The following is a 19544-nucleotide window of genomic DNA, read 5'->3' as shown; positions in this document are numbered from 1 at the left end:
AGGCTAGGCTAAGCTATGAGGTTTGGCAGGTTAGGTGTATTAAATGCATTCTCGACTTAAAATAATTTCAAATTGTAATGGGTTTATCAAGATGTAACACTATCATAAGTCAAGGAAGATCTGTATTTACAATATATATTAATATACATATACACAATATATTATATATAATATGCAACATAATTATCTTCATTATATATAATATGCAAATATTTATATTATATAATAAATACTATGTATTCATATATTTCATATTGATATAAATACTATGTGTGTGTGTGCGTGTGCGTGTGTGTGTGTATATATATATATCCTATTAGTTCTGTCTCTGGAGAATCCAGGGAGCTTTGTGATGAAAATGGCACATGGGTTTCGAGGCAGCATACCAGAAGGAGGAAAAAAACTCCAAGCTTGGGCAACAGGAAAACAAGACAAATATTTCTTCAATTATAAGAGATGAAAATAATCATCTTCGATCTCTGGTCATTTCTTTAGAAATGTGTGGGTCACACTTGGCTTCCTGCCAAGTAATTTAGTTTGATTTATTACGATGAATATAGCAGTAACTTTGCACCCAAGGAATAAAACTTTTCCCCTAATCTGGATTCTGAAGAATATGCTTGCAGTGGTCTTTCTGGTCCCCAAGTCCCAGTAAATTACACAAAAAGAATTTGAGCACAATCTTAGCTCCTTAAAAGGGAGGGTTCTGGCATAGCTTTTTTGGTCGGTTGCTGTGTTACCGTTTCCCCTGCTTCAAACTTAAGAAAACTGCCTTGATAATTTGTAGGTCTTTCTTTTTTTCCAGAAACCTCTTGAGACTTGTTCCCTAAAGATCCACAAGTCTGTTTTCCTATTCACATAAATTCCTCAACTCAGTCTTCTACAACCCCTCTTGTATACCAGATTTTTATTTTTTAATTTTATACGGAAAATAGTTGAACATGGTATTAACCGGCAGGTATAGTTTGAAAAAATACTAGTCAACCCCGGATTACTCCAAAGGATTAACAGCAATAAATCTTATTTCCAACGTCAATTGGCACCTCCTCAATTAAGTCCGTTATTACGAAATTTCCTCACAGTTGGCAGGCACCCTTACAGATCACGAGGGGGACACACTGAAAAACCCCTCCTGGCTTCCTACTTGGGCTGGGTTTACATCATGTTGAGGGAGAAAGAATGGGGCAGCTGGAGGCTTCTGGTGCTCTGTTGTCAAGTTCCAAGACAGCCCTGGAGGCTACTCTAGGTCCTTTGTAGTTCTGCAAAAATTTTAGAATCAGCTTGTCAACTTATGTACACACACAGAAAGTAGCCTGCTGGGACTATATTGAATCTACATTGAATCTGTATTTTGGAATGACATTTTTTTAAATAAAATTATTTATTTTATTTTACTTATATTTTTGGCTGTGTTGGGTCTTTGTTGCTGCGCGCAGGCTTTCTCTAGTTGTGGCGAGTGGGGGCTACTCTTCTTTGTGGTGTGCGGGCTTCTCATCGCGATGGCTTGTTGCAGAGCACGGGCTCTAGGTGCGTGGGCTTCAGTAGTTGTGGCACACGGGCTCATTAGTTGTGGCTCGTGAGCTCTAGAGCACAGGCTCAGTAGTTGTGGCTCGCGGGCTCTAGAGCACAGGCTCAGTAGTTGCGGCACACAGGCTCTAGAACGCAGGCTCAGTAGTTGTGGTGCATGGGCTTAGTTGCTCTGCGGCATGTGGGATCTTCCTGGACCAGGGCTCGAACCCGTGTCCCCTGCATTGGCAGGCAGATTCTTAACCCCTGCACCACCAGGGAAGTCCTGGAATGACATCTTAACAATACTGAGTCTTCTGACCCATGAACAAAGTATATACCCCAGGTTATTTAGGTCTTCTTTAATTGATCATAGCAATATTTAAGTTTTCAGTGTACATGTCTTTCACATTTTTTGTCATTTATTCCTAACTACCTAGTATTTTTATGCTATTGTAAATGATTTTTAATTTCACTTTCTAATTGTTCATATACAGAAATATAATTGATTTTTGCACACTGCTTTGTATCCTGCAACTTTGATAAACACTTATTAGTTCTAATATCTTGTTTACAGATTCCACTGAATTTTCTACATAGATCATGTCATCTGTGAAAAAAGGACAATTTTATTTTTTTCTTTCCAATCTGAATGTTCTGTTTCTTGCCTGACTGCAGCCTAGAATCTCCAGTACAGTGATGAACAGAGACATCCCTGATTTCTTCCTGATGTTAGGGGAAAAGTATTCAGCCCTTCACAATTAAGTCTGATATCAGCTGTAGGGCTTTTGCAGATGTCTTTTAATCAGATTGGGGAAGTCCCCTTTATTCCCAGTTTGCCAGTTTTTAACAGGACTAGACGGTGGATTTTGTCAAATACATTTCTAGTATTGATTGAAATGATTATGTGAATGTTAAATCAACCCTGCATTCCCAGGATAAATCCCATGGCCATATTACCTTTTTATTATATCATAGGTTTCAATTTACTAAAACTTTTGCTTAGTTTTTGCACCTATGTTCATGAGGAATGTTTGTTTTGTAGTGTTTTCTTTCCTTGCAATGTGTTTGCCCAGCCAGGATGCCTCAGTAATTTTGCTACCAGGGTAATGCTGACCCCATAGAATGAGTGGCAGTATTTGTGTCGAATTGGTATTATTTCTTCAAATGTTTGGTAAAACTCACCACTGAAGCCATACCATTGGGGTTATAAGGTTTTACCTTTTTTTTTTTCTTTGCGGTACGTGGGCCTCTCACTGCCATGGCCTCTCCCGTTGCGGAGCACAGGCTCCGGACACGCAGGCCCAGCGGCCATGGCTCACGGGCCCAGCCGCTCTGCGGCATGTGGGATCTTCCCGGTCCGGGGCATGAACCCGTGTCCCCTGCATCAACAGGCGGACTCCCAACCACTGTGCCACCAGGGAAGCCCCTACCTGTTTCTTCTTGAGTGAGCTCTGGTAATTTGTGTCTTTCAAGGAATTTGTCAACTTCACCTATGTTCTTGAATTTATTGGTATAAAGGTGTTCCTATTATTTTAACATCTGTGGGATCTTCAGTCATGTTACCTCTCCCATTCCTTATATTGGTAATTGGTCTCTTTTTTCCCTCACCAATCTGGCTGGAGATTTATCAATTTTATTGATTTTCCCAAAGAACAAGCTTTTGGATGAATTTTTCTCTATTTTATTTCATTGGTTACCACTTCGATCTTTATTATTCCTTTTCTTCTGCTGCCTTTGGATTTAATTTGCTCTTCTTTTACTGTTTCTTAAAGTGGAAACTGAGGTCACTGATTTGAGACCTGTTTTCCTAATACAGGCATTTAAAGCTACAAGTTTCCCTTTAAGTACTGCTTTAGCAAGAACCCACAAATTCTAGTTTTTTAAAAAAATTCATCTCAAATTACTTTCTAATTTCTCTTTAGATTTGTTCTTTGACTTGTGAGTTATTTTGTTTCCAAATACTTGGGGATTTTCAAGGATCTTTCTGTTACTGATTTCTAATTTAATTCCATGTGGCCAAATAAATTATTTAGCTTTTGAGAATTATTATTCTGCAGCTCACTGAAACATTTTAAAAAGTGGTTCTTGATAGGTCTTCCAGAAATTTAAGTAGTTTTCAGTTGGTCCTTATCAGCCATATTGCTGGGGGAAAAATAATTCTTCCAACTTTTTTTTTTACTTTTATTTTTTGGCCACACTGTGTGGCATGTGGGATCTTAGTTCCCCGACCAGGGATCGAACCCATGCCCCCCTGCGGTGGAAGCACGAGTCCTAACCACTATACCGCCAGGGAAGTCACTTTTTTTTTAAATTGAAGTATAGTTGATTTATGATGTCATGTCAGTTTCAGGTGGACAGCACAGTGATTCGGTTTTACATATATACACACACATATATGTTTTTCAGATTCTTTTCCCTTATAGGTTACTGCAAAATTCAACTTGTTCTTTATGAATATATAGTATCCAAATATCCCTCCTGGCCCAGAAGCAGGAGAGTGAGCACACACTCAGGAACCAGCTGATCTGAGATCAAGTCTTGAATCCACAAGCAGGTGACTTCAGTAGCTTAGGTACACTCTGTTCCCTCACAGGACTGATGTGAGAATTAAATGAGGTAGCAGATGAACAGCACTAATGCAGGAACTGGCTCTGTAAGTATGATGTTAAGGATTTCTTGTTATTATGATGTGAAAAACTCACAATCACAGCACACATCTTACCCAGTGGTTCCATAACCCCCGGTCCCTGGCCATTGTGGCCCACGTTACCACGCAGCAGCCCACACCTGGGCTCAAAGTGACAGGGAGAAATCGACTATGAGCTTCCACCTGACAGCAAGCCTGTCACAGGACGGGCCCGAGTCCAGAGCAGATGCTAACAGATGCTGATCTGAGAAGTGTCATCGTCACCCAAGTCTGAGTGAACACACAGTCCTTATACCGCCGAGAAATACGGAAAACATAGACATAAAACATAAACATAAGCATAAACATAAACAAACATGACTTGAAACTCTGTGCTTGTTATGGTGGACAGTCATCATTTGCCCCAACAGCCAACTGAAGCCAATAGTCCTGATTACTAAAAACCACAAAGTTGTATAAATGTTCTCCTCCTTTTCGAAAACCGTGTTCATTTTCTCTCCAGGAAACAGGGCTGTCTGCAAAGCCTTGAACCGACAACGTCACCCACGGGGCCAACTTTGGTTCATCAAAGTAGCGACTGAAAAAGACAGACACTTCTTAACAAACAGGAAGGGTTAGGAACGGTCCCATTTATTGTTTCTACTTATTCAGGGTAAGTGGTATTTCTGATGCTCCCATGAAGCTTTGACCTTAGCTTTCATTTATAAAAATTAGGAGACAGAAATTAAATTCCTGGTGCTATACTGTGAATTCAGTAAAGGTTCACCAACATGCAGCGCACACAACAAACTTCAGCGGTTCCTACCCTTGTTGTGGAAGAGCATATAAGATTTAAAGAACAAAAAAATCCCCACGAAGTGTGTAAGAATCGTTTCCCTCCCGTGAACAGTGCTGCTTTCGGAGGCTCTGTAAACTGAAACACTGCAGAATAATTTATCGAATTTCTTTTTTAAAATCCATCTAAGTTTTAAAACTTCAACCTTCTTACTGAGGAAAAGAAAAGTACGAAGCTAATAAATGTGAAAGACGATGTTGGATTTAAAAAGGAAAACCCTCAACACTTAAATCTTAGACATTTTTCAAGTGAAGACTCAGAAGGCATGATGCTCACTTTATATTCTTTTCAATACGGGATTTGAGCTTCCTCACATTTTATTTACAGAACACCTCCCAGAATGAAAATCCAATACTACTTTATACAACCTGTGGCATGTTACCGGTGCCCAGTGATTCACGGATGTTAGAGCCAGGGCAGATCTTGGATATGATTTGGATTCAGAGGTGGCCAGCTCCCTTTCCCACCCATTTCAAAGTGAAGCATTTTGCAGAAATCCAGTATTTAAAACAGATCATAATGTGTTCCATAGAGTTCTGCTGTTTTCTTAAGTGATATTGTAACTTCAATTGCACAGAACTGGTCTGGGGGAGCGGACAAGAAAAATGAGCAGTTTGTTCTCAAGAAGCACAGTAAAGCTCTACTCTCTTCTTTTCAAAGCACAAGGACAGGCTTCCCTGGTGGCGCAGTGGTTGAGAGTCCGCCTGCCGATGCAGGGGACACGGGTTCGTGTCCTGGTCCGGGAAGATCCCACATGCCGCGGAGCAGCTGGGCCCGTGAGCCATGGCCGCTGAGCCTGTGCGTCCGGAGCCTGTGCTCCACAACGGGAGAGGCCACAACGGTGAGAGACCCGCGTACCGCCAAAAAAAAAAAAAAAAAGACAAGGACCTGGCAACTTCACCAGGGATAATTACATCATGTAAGATGATGACGTTACTGCACGTGAGCCCCAGCAAGGGAAAAGGGGACACGTTGTGAGAGGGCCCCGGAATCTGGATCACTAGCACTGCCCCTAAAACGCTACAGAGGTGGAGACAAGCAACACATAAATGGAAAAGGCTGTTCTTTTTTCTCACCACAGCTGTTCCAACAGGAGACGTATCTTCTCTGGAAGGATGAAACCAGTGATTGTACACAAGTAAGCTTTCGCCACCACTGTGCTTGGCTGAGGACAGCAGTAGGTTGATATGAAATTATCAGGCTCATTATTTCTGTAACCAAAAAAGAGAAAGAAAACGCATTTATATCCACTACACGATCACTTTCAAAGTACTAAACCCCTGTTGAAAACGAGAAGGCAGCCCAAGCCCTCCAGGACCCGGGAGCCCTCATACGCACAGCTCGGCGTTACTGAAGACGGCGCCCAGCCACTCGAAGAGCTCCCGGGCGCTGCAGGCCGCCTCGGGCTTGCCCCCGAGCTCGCCGCTCTGCAGCACGGGGCACTGCAGATCTGTCACCGTGCTCAGCGCTATTTCTGGCTGATGCTCCCGAATCCGGTAATTGGAAAAGTATGACATCATCATTGATCCTTCCGCACCTTCAAACACACCAAATAAGGCCACTTGGATAATGTAAACAAGTCCAGTGGATCCGTGAACCCACCCCGCTCCCACTTGAGGGTTTCAGGAAGCAGGCAGGATGAAGGGCCAGCGGCGGTTGTAAAAAGCTTTATTCGAATTAAAATCATCTAAGTTGCCTTCACCTCCTTGGGCCAAAGTTCTGTCAATGTTCATCTTCTGTCACTTTTTCTGGAAAATCATAAGGCTTTCAGATTCAAGCCATACTAGTCTCAACATGTGCTCTACTAAGCAACTTTTGACTTAATAAATAAAACCCAAAGCATTACTTATGGTTAAATAAAATTAGTGAACTCTACAGAGCAAGGAGCATATTTGCACACTCTCAAAGAAGGAAACAGAAGAGGAGCTGAAGAATCTCAGCCCAGCTTGTCTTTCAAACCCAGTAAGATCCAGTGTATCCTGAAGGATTTTCTAATAGCCCTGGAAGACGGAAACAGTGGCCCTCTTGGAGCAGAGGGCAGGACTCTTACTGCCCAGTGGATGAGAAATAATGTCTCCCCCCATCCCCTCCCTCCCTCCCTCCAGGGCAAAGGTCAGCAGGCTCACTGCCCAATATAAAAGATTTGAATTCCTTAGGCTCCAGGTTCCCCTCCTGTAATGCAACCCCCTGCTTGCACCAGCATCACCTGCCCACCATGCGTCACCCTGCAGGAACCAGGACTTGGTGAACTGGAGCAAACGCTGATGCTCTGGCCACTGCTACTGCTGGGAACAATTAGGTTTTCTGTCTCTGACCCAGGGGTCTCGTGTCTCCTGCCAGAGCCCACGAGAATGTGCTGGCTAACTTCTTAGCTTGCTAAGAGGGTAAAATCTCAGGTGTTTCACGGGTCTTGACAAGCCCTTAAAATACTTCGGAGTCTTAGGAACACAGTGGTCTCCAGAACCCACTGCATAGGAGGTCCTCAGTAAAGACTTCATACAACTGAGATGTCAGCCTCTCTGCCCTCTGTGTCTGCACCACACACAGAAGCACCCAAGTATTACAGACCTAGGCCTCACCCAGGCAACCCTGTAGCACCCAGTGACCATGAACCTTCCAGGAGGAGCGGACAGATGGACCTATTTCCAAAATGGACCTATGGGCTTCCCTCTTCTCCAAGAGAGAACTACACCATTGTAATTGTGATGATTTGATTCATTTAATCTTGTTTTGGGCCAAAGATACACTTCTAAAAGGAGCGAGGTACATGGCAGTTGTAAGCCGATTAAAATGTTTGGTGAACATGAAACTCTGAACTAAATGTATTCTTCTAATCAATTAAAAGGCACAACAAATTTAATCTGACATTTAATGATATGCCTGATTACTACCCTGCAATAACGAATAAGCAGTTTGTGTCTATCAGTATAACTGGTGTTATTATTTTTTTGTTTTTTGAGGTACGCGGGCCTCTCACTGCTGTGGCCTCTCCCGCTGCAGAGCACAGGCTCCAGATGCGCAGGCTCAGCGGCCATGGCTCACGGGCCCAGCCGCTCCGCGGCACGTGGGATCTTCCCGGACCGGGGCACGAACCCGTGTCCCCTGCATCGGCAGGCGGACTCCCAACCACTGCGCCACCAGGGAAGCCCCTAACTGGTGTTATTTTAAAACACTCCAGCCAAGGCTGTTGGAGGGAAGCTGGAGGAGGGAAAGGGAGAAATGGACAAAGGTTAGTTGCCCTGACACCACCCTCAGGAGCTCCTGATCAACACACAACCCAAGGAGGTGGAGACGGACGGCTGCATGCTGAGATGATCCCGGACTATGGCGCTCAGGGATGCCAGAGGGGCCAAAGCAGGCCTTAACAATGTTTACAGGTTTCCCCCCATCCCAAAGTAGTGTTCCTACAAAACCTTTCATTAAGTCGAAATGGCATAAAGCGAAGAAGCAATTACCTTAAGACACATCTTGCTAACAGATGCATGAAATAAACGCTCAAAGACACAGTTCAAAGCTCTGCCGGCTAGAGGCTAAACGCTGAGTGCCATTCTGGGGGAGGGAGCTGGGGGTGCCACTCTCGCTGCTGGGGTGCACACTGCCTCTATAGCAGCTCGCTGCAAAACACACGCTGTACACTATTTTTGCTTTTGTAAAAGTAAAGGAGCATAAAGTGAACTTTCGAAAAGTGGGGGACACCTGTATCCATCTACGTACACAACGTCCCTGACTGCTGGGATGAATCACCATTCCATCCCCACTACTCCCCTTTAGTTAACCATTAGATTTCAAAACCACTCCATCATTACCCATTTTATTTTTCATACCTGTCTGATGCCACGCCAAAAGAAAATCAAATTTCAATGGTTTCTTTTCTTTGAAAGCCCAAGATATTCTTTTATACTTCTTAGAGTCCAGTTTAGAGGATAAATCCATCAAATCAATGGAAACAACTTAAAAAAATGGAGAGGAATAAACAGTTCATTCATAGACACACAGCTTGCACTGTGCAAAACATGCTAGATTAAAAACATCAGGAGTTTTAGAAGTTTTATGGATAAAAAAAGTTATTTTGTATTTCTTGCCCTCCCTTTGGGTTACCAAACCAAAACTCTGCCTCTGATGGACATTTCTGGCATTGAGAGATAATTACAACAGGTGTTTTTTTAAAATTTATTGTAAAAATTTATTTATTTTTATTTATTTTTGGCTGTGTTGGGTCTTTGCTGCGTGTGGGCTTTCTCTAGTTGCAGTGAGCGGGGGCTACTCTTCGTTGTGGTGCACGGGCTTCTCATCGTGGTGGCTTCTCTTGTTGCAGAGCACAGGCTCTAGGCGCGTGGGCTTAGTAGCTGTGGCTCACGGGCTCTAGAGCGCAGGCTCAGTAGTCGTGGCACATGTGCTTAGTTGCTCCGTGGCATGTGGGATCTTCCCAGACCAGGGCTCGAGCCCGTGTCCCCTGCACTGGCAGGCAGATTCTTAACCACTGCACCACCAGGGAAGTCCCACAACAGGTGTTTTAAATTCACATTTTTCCTAGTCAAAGACCAAGGGCAGAGATCAACTCTAACCTAGCTGTGGAGGTGGCAGCCGTAACTACTGATGTTCAAGCCAGACCATCAACAGGACTACATCTCTTCACTCATGGGTGAATTTCTACTAGTCATCATAAAACTTGGGAAAATTAAAGGAAATTCTTTACTAAGAACAAGTTGCAACAGATGCAAACTGGTATATATAGACTGGTTAAATAAACAACAAGGTCCTACTGTAGAGCACAAAGAACTATATTCAATACCCTGTGATAATGGAAAAGAATATGAAAAAGATACTTTTTTTCATAATGGAAAAGAATATGAAAAAGAATATATATATATGTATAACTGAATCACTTTGCTGTATAGCAGTAATTAACACACTATAAATCAACTATACTTCAATTTAAAAAAAAAAAGAACAAGTGGGTTCATCACTTTGAATTTGTGACCCAAAACATATGTATCTAATGGACCATGTCCAAGTCTGTGATCTTTTCAAGATGCAGCCGACAGCTGAAGACAAACAGATGCACAGCAGTATCTATCTCATCCTATCTGATGCCCACCCGAGAGCCCCCGGAGTAAGGAGTTTTAAAGACAAGAAAAAGCCACACTTCTTCTGAACAAAGAGAACAGAGGCAATTCAAACATTTAAGTTCAAATTGCTACAGGAACACTACTACCTTGTTAGAAACCGATGGAGTGAGCATAATACTTACTAAATTTCATGGTTTTTCTGCCAGAATACTGAGATGGACGACCTTGAAGTCCAGTTTCTTCATAAGTGTCTTTATCCAGTGATAAAATTAATTTCCCTATAAATCAAATAATAATTCCCATAAGAGATGTTAAAAATATAATGTGTTCTCTGACTAGAGAAAGGAAGACAAATTGAGCAGTTAAATACCAGTGCACACAAGGATCGTATTTATAATACAAGGATATTATTTATTCATACATGTATCTTACTTATAATACAAGGGTATTATTTATAATTATATGTACAAAGACATCATTTATTATAGTGAAACTAGAAACTATCTAAATTTTTATTAAAGAAAGAATAAACAAATTATGGTATACTTCTTCTTTGGAATATTTTCAAGACATTAAAAATAGTAAATTAAAACTGTATGTACTAGGCTTCCCTGGTGGTGCAGTGGTTAAGAATCTGCCTGCCAAAGCAGGGGACACAGGTTTGAGCCCTGGTCCAAGAAGATGCCACATGCTGCGGAGCAACTGGGCCTGCGTGCACCACAACTACTGAGCCTGCGCTCTAGAGCCCGCGAGCCACAACTACTGAAGCCCTCGCGCCTAGAGTCCATGCTCCGCAACAAGAGAAGCCACCACAACGAGAAGCCCGCGCACCGCAACAAAGAGTAGCCCCTGCTCGCCGCAACTAGAGAAAGCCCGCGTGCAGCAACCAAGACCCAACACAGCCAAAAATAAATAAAATAAAAAAACAACAAAAACCCCCCAAAAACTGTATGTACTAATAGGGAAAGATGTCTAGGATATACAGCCTGGGAAAAAAGCAAACTGAGAAACAATGGACTATGACATAATATATATATATTAAAAAAAAACCTGTATGTGTTTATAAATTCATAGAAAATGTCTAGAAGAATGAACACCTACCTGCTAACAAGAGTGCCTGCTGAGGGGCTTCCCTGGTGGCGCAGGGGTTAAGAATCCGCCTGCCAATGCAGGGGACATGGGTTCGAGCCCTGGTCCAGGAAGATCCCACGTGCTGCAGAGCAACAAAGCCCGTGCGCCACAGCTACTGAGCCTGCGCTCTAGAGCCCGTGCACCACAACTACTAAGCCCGCAAGCCACAACTACTGAAGCCCGCATGCCTAGAGCCTGTGCTCCGCAACAAGAGAAGCCACAGCAATGAGAAGCCCGCGCACCACAATGAAGAGCAGCCCCCGCTCGCCGCAACTAGAGAAAACCAGCGCGCAGCAACGAAGACCCAAAGCAGCCAAAAATAAATAAATAAATAAAATTGATTCTTTAAAAAAAAAAAAGAATGCCTGCTGAGAATGGCAGTGAGTTTGGAGGGACGGGGATGAAAGGGGGGACTTTCACTTTACACACATCCGAATGACTTGACTCTTTTTTACCGTTTGTGTTTCCTCCATAATTAAGAAAGAAGAAAAAATGAGTGTGGTTACCGTTTGGTAGCAGGGCCACAGTATTATCCTCGTCAATATTTGTGTTGTATGTTAGTGCGTAGCACGCACCTGTAAGAGAAAACCCAGAGGAGAAATTAAGACAAGAAAAAAATCACACCTGCAAGAAGTTAGTGGATTATTTTCACAGGATAACAAACCTTCCGGGTCACTGCTCCAGCTCACTCAGCCAAGCTGGAGGACACGCAAGGCCAAGCACAGCTAGTTCACGCCCCTGCCTAGGGCCTGTCTGTGCAAGCTGGCTACCAACGAGCAGAAAATGGACTCAGGATGGAGCGCATACATCCGGGGATGCTGGTAGAGGGGCACAAAGTGGAAGAGCAGGTGTGCGTACACACCTGAAAGGCAGAGTTCCAGATGAAGACTCAAAATGTGCCACAAGCTTGTGTGAAGTCAAGAAAGCTACTCAATCTCTCTGAGCCTCAATTTTCTCACCTGTAAAATGGGGGTTGCAGGCCTATTTCATAGTGTTGTTGCCAGGGTTAAGTCGGGTCAGCTATGTAAAAGTCCCTGCCATGGCCAGTGTCCACACTGTTAACAAAATAGCCTCAGACTTTTTTTTTTTTTTTTTTTTGACCACACCACACAGCTTGTGGGATCCTAGCTGCCTGAGCAGGGATCAAACCCGGGTCCTCAGCAGTGAAAGTGAGGAATCCTAACCACTGGACCGCCAGGGAATCCCCCAGCATCATGCTTCAGAACCGAAGAAAGGAATCATGTCCGTGAGACCAAAGACAAGACGTCAGTGGCCCTTGTGCAGTGATGTATATAGTGAGGGTGGATCCCTAAAGACACGCTGAAATGGTTTCAGACAAGTGGCTCCTAGGATATAACTGGAACAAGCCAATCCACCCAGCAGACACAGATGGGAATGAGGTGCGCAGGCGAGGCTGAGAGCCACAACGTCTAAGCGGAAGACGCTGAACCCCAATCAGCACCTGACTCTGGGGCCAGCAGCTGTGGCTGCATCAGGAGACCACCCTCTGCAGACAGCTGTCATGGGGACTGCAGGGAGAACATCAGTCTGTCTCTGCAGCCACACACCCAACGGCATGACATCTGAACACGGCGGTCGACAGACTTTCCTCTCCATTAACCCTCATACGACACACTCCCACACAACACCTGTGGACCAGCGCAATCAGAAACCACCACCTAATGAGGGCACACAGAGTCGGCTGAGCTACTGCAGGACGGAGGGAGGGATGCACACACCTGACCACGCAGACTATCTCCAGCAGTCCTATTCAGAACAAGAGAAGGACCCTGGTATTGCTATGTGATCTCCCTGGACTTCCTCACCTCCCCGCGTTCATAGACACTACACGGCTTTTCTTACCTTTCTTGACAAAAGTATTGATGAATTCGTGTGCAATTAACTCATGAAGAGGTAAATCCTTCACAAAGTAATAGGGTCCAGAGTCCATGACCAGGTCTTTCAGTTCTTTTGATAGTATCCCACATTCAGGAATCAGAAATGAAACCTATTGGAATGTGCAATATAAACAAGTCTTATTTTTTTAATTGAAGCATAGCTGACTTACAATATTACATTAGTTTCATGTGTACAGCATAGTGATTCAGTATTTTTGCGGATTATATTCCATTATAGGTTTAAACAAGTCTTATTTTCATGTAGATCAACACCCAGGTTTTTAGGGATGATACATCATGAAGGCTGCTAACCATTCCTCCACAGCTTTCAAAAAAACTCTGAAATTAACTTACCAATCTCAGAGTGGGAGATGGGGATGGACATATATACACTATGGATACTATGTATAAAATAGATGACTAATGAGAACCTACTGTATAGCACAGGGAACTCTGCTTACTGCTCTGTGGTGACCTAAATGGGAAGGAAATCCAAAAAAGAGGGGCTATACGTATACGTATAGCTGACTCACTTTGCTGTACAGTAGAAACTAACACGATATTGTAAAGCAACTATGCTCCAATAAAAATTTTAAAAATAAAAATAGAAAAAACAAAAAAAACCTTACTAATCTCAGGAAAAGAGAAATTTGACAACTCAAGTTTTCCATTTCTGTATTCAAGCTTACAGTACAGGAAAGGTGAATGAGCAAAACAATTTTAATGGGAAGCTCTTGCTTACGGTTTTTTAAAAAATAATTTTTAAAAATTAATTTATTTTTGGCTGCGTTGGGTCTTCCTTGCTGCGCACATGCTTTCTCTAGTTGCGGTGAGCGGGGGCTACTCTTTGTTGCCATGCGTGGCTTCTCATGCGGTGGCTTCTCTTGTTGCAGAGCACGGGCTCTAGGCTTGCAGGCTTCAGTAGTTGTAGCACATGGGCTCAGTAGTTGTGGCTCGCGGGCTCTAGAGCGCAGGCTCAGCAGTTTTAGCGCACGGGCTTAGCTGCTCCGCGGCATGTGGGATCTTCCCGGACCAGGGCTTGAACCTGTGTCCCCTGCACTGCAGGGGATTCTTAACCACTGTGCCACCAGGGAAGCCCTTGCTTGTATTTCATCTTTTACAAATGAGCAATATATTTTATGTCCCGTTCCTATCACTACATTAATTTTTAGGGAAATATAGTACAATTGAATATCCCTAGATCTGTGTATCCTAGTACCGGGCTGGAATCAAAGGAACTGTCCCTTAGGGTATAAGGAATTTAGGGACACCAATTATTAAGAGGTTACATGGAAGCAGAAGTCTGCTGGATGTTTACCCTTTACAGATAGAAAACTCTACAGATGGGACGGGAGAGATAAGGTACACATCCCCGACTGCTGTCTGTGATGAACTTTCCATCCAAAGCAGAGATAGTCAACCTGACAGGTTTCAAACGTCACCCAGGTGCTCCACACCTTGAAAAACCACCCTCCCGAAGCTGGGACACCAGTTTGTCCCTGAACGACCAGGGTCACCAGTTGTGTCTGAGAAACTAGCCAGTCAGGCCTGAGTTGAGATTAGGCTGGTCGATTTAAAGCGTAAAAGGCTTAAAGCATTTTCATTGTAAGGTTTATTCTGAAGCCCTCTCCACTTAAATGGGTTGGTGAAGCCCGCCCAGCATACACTACCTGGGAATTAGGGATGTTCTCTTCTACTCTCAGCAGATCCTGGATAAACTGATAATTAACCTCACCGATGCTTCAACCACCACATTCGCGAAAAAGGCGCCCGAGAGGGTGACATTTTCACGAAGCAACAGCGAAAGCCGCTCTAAAGTTGTGCATGCGAGCAGGGAAGCCTCGGCGAATTTCTGCAAAAGCTGCCGAAATGGTGCACTCTGGCTGGACAACGCAGAGGCAGCAGGCAAAAGGGTAGGTTTCTCAGGTATCAAACTAGCGCCCATAAGCGGTTCAGAAGGGAAAGCAGCTTCCCGGACTCCGTACGAGGCTCTACAATGACCCGCGAGCACGCGGCGGGGGAAGGAAGCCGGGGTGGGGAAAGGGCGGGTCCGTCCCGGGTTGCGGGTCACACCCGTCAGTCCCTCGTCCCGGCCCCGCCCCTCCCGGGACGCACCCCACCCGCGGCGGTTCGGGGCCGGAGTAAGTGGCCAGAGGCGCGGCGAACTCTGTCAGGCGCACGCCACCCTGCTCCTCCCTCCGAAGGCGGAACACCGCCCCGCGCCGGTGCATCCTGGGACTTGTAGTCCTGAGGGGGGGGAAACCACAGGCCTGGAGCGGCTAGAGACTACAATTCCCAGCATGCCTGGCGAAAGGCCCCGCCCCTCCGCGCGCCGAGGGCGGGGGAGCAGAGCGCGGCTTTCCCCAAGCCTCCACCGCCGGCGGGATGGTGTGCGGTCGGCGGGCCCGGGATGTGGACTCACCCTGTAGTTGTGATAGTGCGTCTCAACGAGATGCCGGTGGCGCGACTTGTCGTGGCCGAAGTTGGACTTTTCGCAGACCAGCAAGTGCCGAGGCACCTCTCGCAGCCGACACAGCATGGCCATGGTCTTCCTCACGCAGGCCCTGCCAGGGTTCGGCTCGCCCCGCCTCTTCCCCGCGGGCATGCGCATTGCAGGCACGCCGCACGTGTTGAGGCGGTCCCGGGTAGGGGCGGGGCTAGTGCTGGGGGCGGGCCTAGACTTCTGGCAGAAGCTCGCTGATGGTTACCTGCAAGGTGCCCTACCTGAAATTAGTTCTCTTGCCAGAATCCTTCCTCTAGGCCCCAGGTTGCTCCTTCCCAAATTGCTAAGGAAGTTTGTGTCTAAAGGTATACATAATACCTTTAATAGGACTCCTTAAGACCCCTTCAGAACCACTTTCAAGATGCTTTTAAAAATATCCTTTTGGAACCGATTTTAATAATTTCTTGCTATTGGAGGTTACAGTGATAATGCATTTTTCCATCTAAGTTTTCTGATCAACTCCAAGTGCTGTACTACTGCATGCTTCTCGAACTGGAGTATGCACAGTCCCAATTCTATGCAGAGAGGACGCAAAACAGCAGAATATTTGTAGTACAGCCTTATGGAGCATCAGTTTTACTATAAGATTTGGAAGAATAGAACTTAAGTAATTTGGAAGGTATTTACAAATCTAAAACTAAGACAGACTGGAAAGTCCTCTGCCATTAATGTCAGTATCCTGTGCCTTAGATGTCAGATTATCTCTGTAAATACTCTAAGGAAAACCTATTTTCCATTATTTTAAATAAGAAAAATATTAAGGACTAGCAAGTGGATCAAAAAACTACCGATTTCCTAAATCACAATACGGCACCTACATATAACTTATAAATATTGTATTAGAATGTAGAATGCTTAAAGCATTGCTTCTTTTTTTTTTTTTTTTTTTTTTGCGGTACGTGGGCCTCTCACTGTTGTGGCCTCTCCCGTTGTGTAGCACAGGCTCCGGCCGCGCAGGCTCAGCAGCCATGGCTCACGGGTCCAGCCGCTCCGCGGCATGTGGCATCTTCCCGGACCGGGGCACGAACCCGTGTCCCCTACATCGGCAGGCGGACTCTCAACCACTGCGCCACCAGGGAAGCCCAAAATATTGTATTAAGTTTTGAAGGCTTAGTGTAAATTCTATACCTATGAACTTCAGCTGGAAAATGTATGGCGAGATAAGTAGCTGCTGTGCATTTTGGGTGTTGAGAACTCAGAGGTGTTCTTACAGGGAAGCATGACGAGGATATGATCTGCAGGGTGTCCTGTGTTATGAAATAGAAGGCCAAAATCCTATTTATTTCACAGATGAAAGCTGCAACTTCAAGTCAGTTTGGGGCTGAGGAGTCCTTTCTGCCTACCTCCCCAGAGTTCTGCGTGCGTAATGTCCCTTGCCGATCACATTCCTCCCTCCCTCCCTCCCCACTGGGTGGTTTGTCAGCGGACAAACACGCCTTCGTGTTGTGCATTACACAAGCAGACCTCCTTTGACCACAGGTCGCTCTGCGTTGCCGCTGTTTCTCTGCCCCATTAGGGCTGCTTCTCCTCACATTCTCTCCGGAACCCGTTTCATTCCAGCTTTTCTCCACAATGCTTCACTGAAATGGCTCTGCAGCCCCTCCCCACTGTCTCCACCCTACAACCACTGCCAGTCACAGCCTCCCGGCCGTCTTGCCCTCCTACAGTCCGTCCTCCACTCAGCATCCAGACTGATCTCTGGAAAATGTGAACAACATGATATATGCAACCCCCGCCCCCACTTAAACCCTGTCACTGGCTTCTCGTTGCAGTTGAATAAAGGTTTAGTTAACCTGGCCCCTGCCAACCTCTGCGGCCTCATCTGCCCTTGCTTGTTCATACCATTGTATCAGATTTTCTGGTTTCTAGAGCTCAAAGCCCTACTAACATCTCTCCTCAGACCCAAAGTGGGGAGAGACGGTGTCAAGTCCAGGGAGGGAGCAGAGTGGTGCAAGCAGGAAGCTTCCAAAGCTCAACCTCTGCGCGTCCCAGCTGCTGCTTGGTGTGGCCCATTCCCCCTGTCCAGAGATCAGACAGCAAAGGAGGGAAGATGGGGCCCCCAGAGGGTGGAGCCCAGTGTCTTCAAATCTGTCCACAACCTTGACCTCCAGAGTTTAGATTTGGAGGGAACAGATTAAAGACAAACTTCTTATGTTGCAATCTGGCCTTGGGCCCTAGTGGTCAGACTCTGGTTGCCTCTTTCCTCCTGTCAGGTGGGGCACTGAGTGCAGTTAAGCACCAATCACAAGCATACATGATGACAAGAATTTCTGTATAACTCAAGAGATCCAACTTTAAACAAGGGGAGAGGGAAACCAGCACCTATTGGGTGCCTACTGTTTGCCAAGTCACTTGTGATGAACATATCATTGAATCCTGGCATCCTGTCTGCAGTGGGCGTATGTATTAGTTAGCTACTGCTGCATAAGAAGCCACCCCAATACTCACCTAGCTCAGGCTGGGCTCAGCTAGACAATTCTTCTGGTCTCAGCTGGGCTCCTTCGTGCATGTGTGGTCAGCTGCAGGTTGGTTAGGGGGCTCTGCTTCTGGTGAGGAGCTGGCTGTTGACTGGGCACCTTGGTTCTACTCCCTGAAGTATCTCATCCTCCAGCAGGCTAACATGGGCTTGTTGTCATGGAGACGGCAGGGTTCTGAAAGAAAAAGCAGAAGCACCTAAGACCTTTTAAGCTGAGGTCCCAAGCTGGCCCACTGGCATGCCCACTGCATTCTACTGGCCAGCCCTGATGCAAGGTTTCGAGGAACAGATTCTACCTCTCAGTGGGAGCAGCTGTAAAATCACATTTCAAAGGGCTTGGATACAGGGAGGGATGAAGAATCACTGCCGTTTGTGCACTCAGTACAAGGGTGCCTTTTCTCGAAAACGAGGTTTATATAGCTGTTCCAAGTCTAGTAACTTGTCCAAAGCCCCACAGCTACTGAGTGGCTGGGCTGAGACTGGGAATCAAGTCCACCTGTCTTCAGAGCCCACCCACTGCCACTGGACCCACTGCTGATGCAGCCTCCCTAGCCATTCGAGGTTCTGGAGGCGGACACTTCTGCAGTAGGAACAGACTGTGCAGAGATTTCAGTGTCTAGTACTCTTCACCTGTGGGAATAATCCCTTTGAGAGAGTGATGAAGTGTCTTGGAAAGACTTGGAATAACTTGGGGAAATGGCCAAGGGCTGAGTTGAGGAAATCAGGCCCCAGCAATTTTGTTTTCATTACTAATCACAGGAGAAATTTGAAAAATACATAATGCACTCCACATGTTGGCACATTCTTCTCATCTTTTTTTGGTACTTGTAGGCTATTTATGATTTTCAACGCAGACTAAATCAAACTACCATGTCTAAAACCACCTCTGACTCTGAAAGCAAGTGACACAGAAATAGATCTGCTAAGAAGACATTTCCTCCTGCTGCTGAGTAAGAAGTAGTCCTTTGCTTTTAACAGGGCGAAGCTGTTTTTGGAGACCCTGTAGTACACACGGAAGTCACTTGCAGCTAATGCATCGACAGCCCTGAGTCAGTGGTTCTCACCCCTGGCTGCACAGGACCATCACCTGGGGGGCTTTTAAAATTCCTTAAATCCGAGTGCAACAGACCAATTAAATCAGAATCCCTAGAGTGAGACCTGGGCATTGGTATTTTTTATGGCTCTCCAGGTGATTACAGGGCCTGGTCAAGGCTGAAGACCATCACTTTAAACCCACATCTTTGGGTGAACTTGTTCCAAATGGTTTATCAAGTAAAAGCGTTTGCTGCTGGGTCATGGCCTTTCAGCCTCCCCTGCACTGCCTACTTACCATCCTTGGCATCCCTTCCACTAATTTTATTCCTGATTCAACCCAGTTCTGCAGGTTCTGAGTGCACACTGTGCACGGGGTGCTGTACTAAGAGTCGTGGTCCTGGTGAGCTGCTCTGGAAAAAGTATCGCATCATAAAAAATAAA

At 45.3% G+C, this 19544-nt stretch overlaps 1 protein-coding gene across 6 annotated transcripts; it reads right to left on the bottom strand.

Annotated features, from left to right (window-relative positions):
* Positions 1 to 4513: 4513 nt before the first annotated feature.
* RPP40 (ribonuclease P/MRP subunit p40) lies at positions 4514 to 15649 on the bottom strand (the record flags this gene model as incomplete). 6 transcript variants are annotated; one of them, XM_079713973.1, is made up of 8 exons in its annotated part: positions 4514 to 4733; positions 6068 to 6202; positions 6330 to 6528; positions 8816 to 8941; positions 10243 to 10338; positions 11698 to 11766; positions 13055 to 13199; positions 15512 to 15649. In XM_079713973.1, the coding sequence occupies 8 exons, from the start codon at positions 15632 to 15634 to the stop codon at positions 4535 to 4537; spliced, it is 1092 nt and encodes a 363-aa protein (XP_079570099.1). In that variant the 3' UTR covers positions 4514 to 4534. The 6 variants fall into 6 exon arrangements, with proteins under 6 accessions (XP_079570099.1, XP_079570101.1, XP_079570100.1 ...); XM_079713975.1 differs by having other exon boundaries at positions 6071 to 6202; positions 15512 to 15634; XM_079713974.1 differs by having other exon boundaries at positions 6330 to 6519; positions 15512 to 15634.
* Between the last annotated feature and the right edge of the window lie 3895 nt (positions 15650 to 19544).

This window comes from Hyperoodon ampullatus (assembly GCF_949752795.1).
Source record: "Hyperoodon ampullatus genome assembly, chromosome: 10".
NCBI lineage: Eukaryota > Metazoa > Chordata > Mammalia > Artiodactyla > Ziphiidae > Hyperoodon > Hyperoodon ampullatus.
The sequence above is the reverse complement of the archived record's forward strand: the minus strand, read 5'-3'. Positions and strand labels throughout refer to the sequence as shown.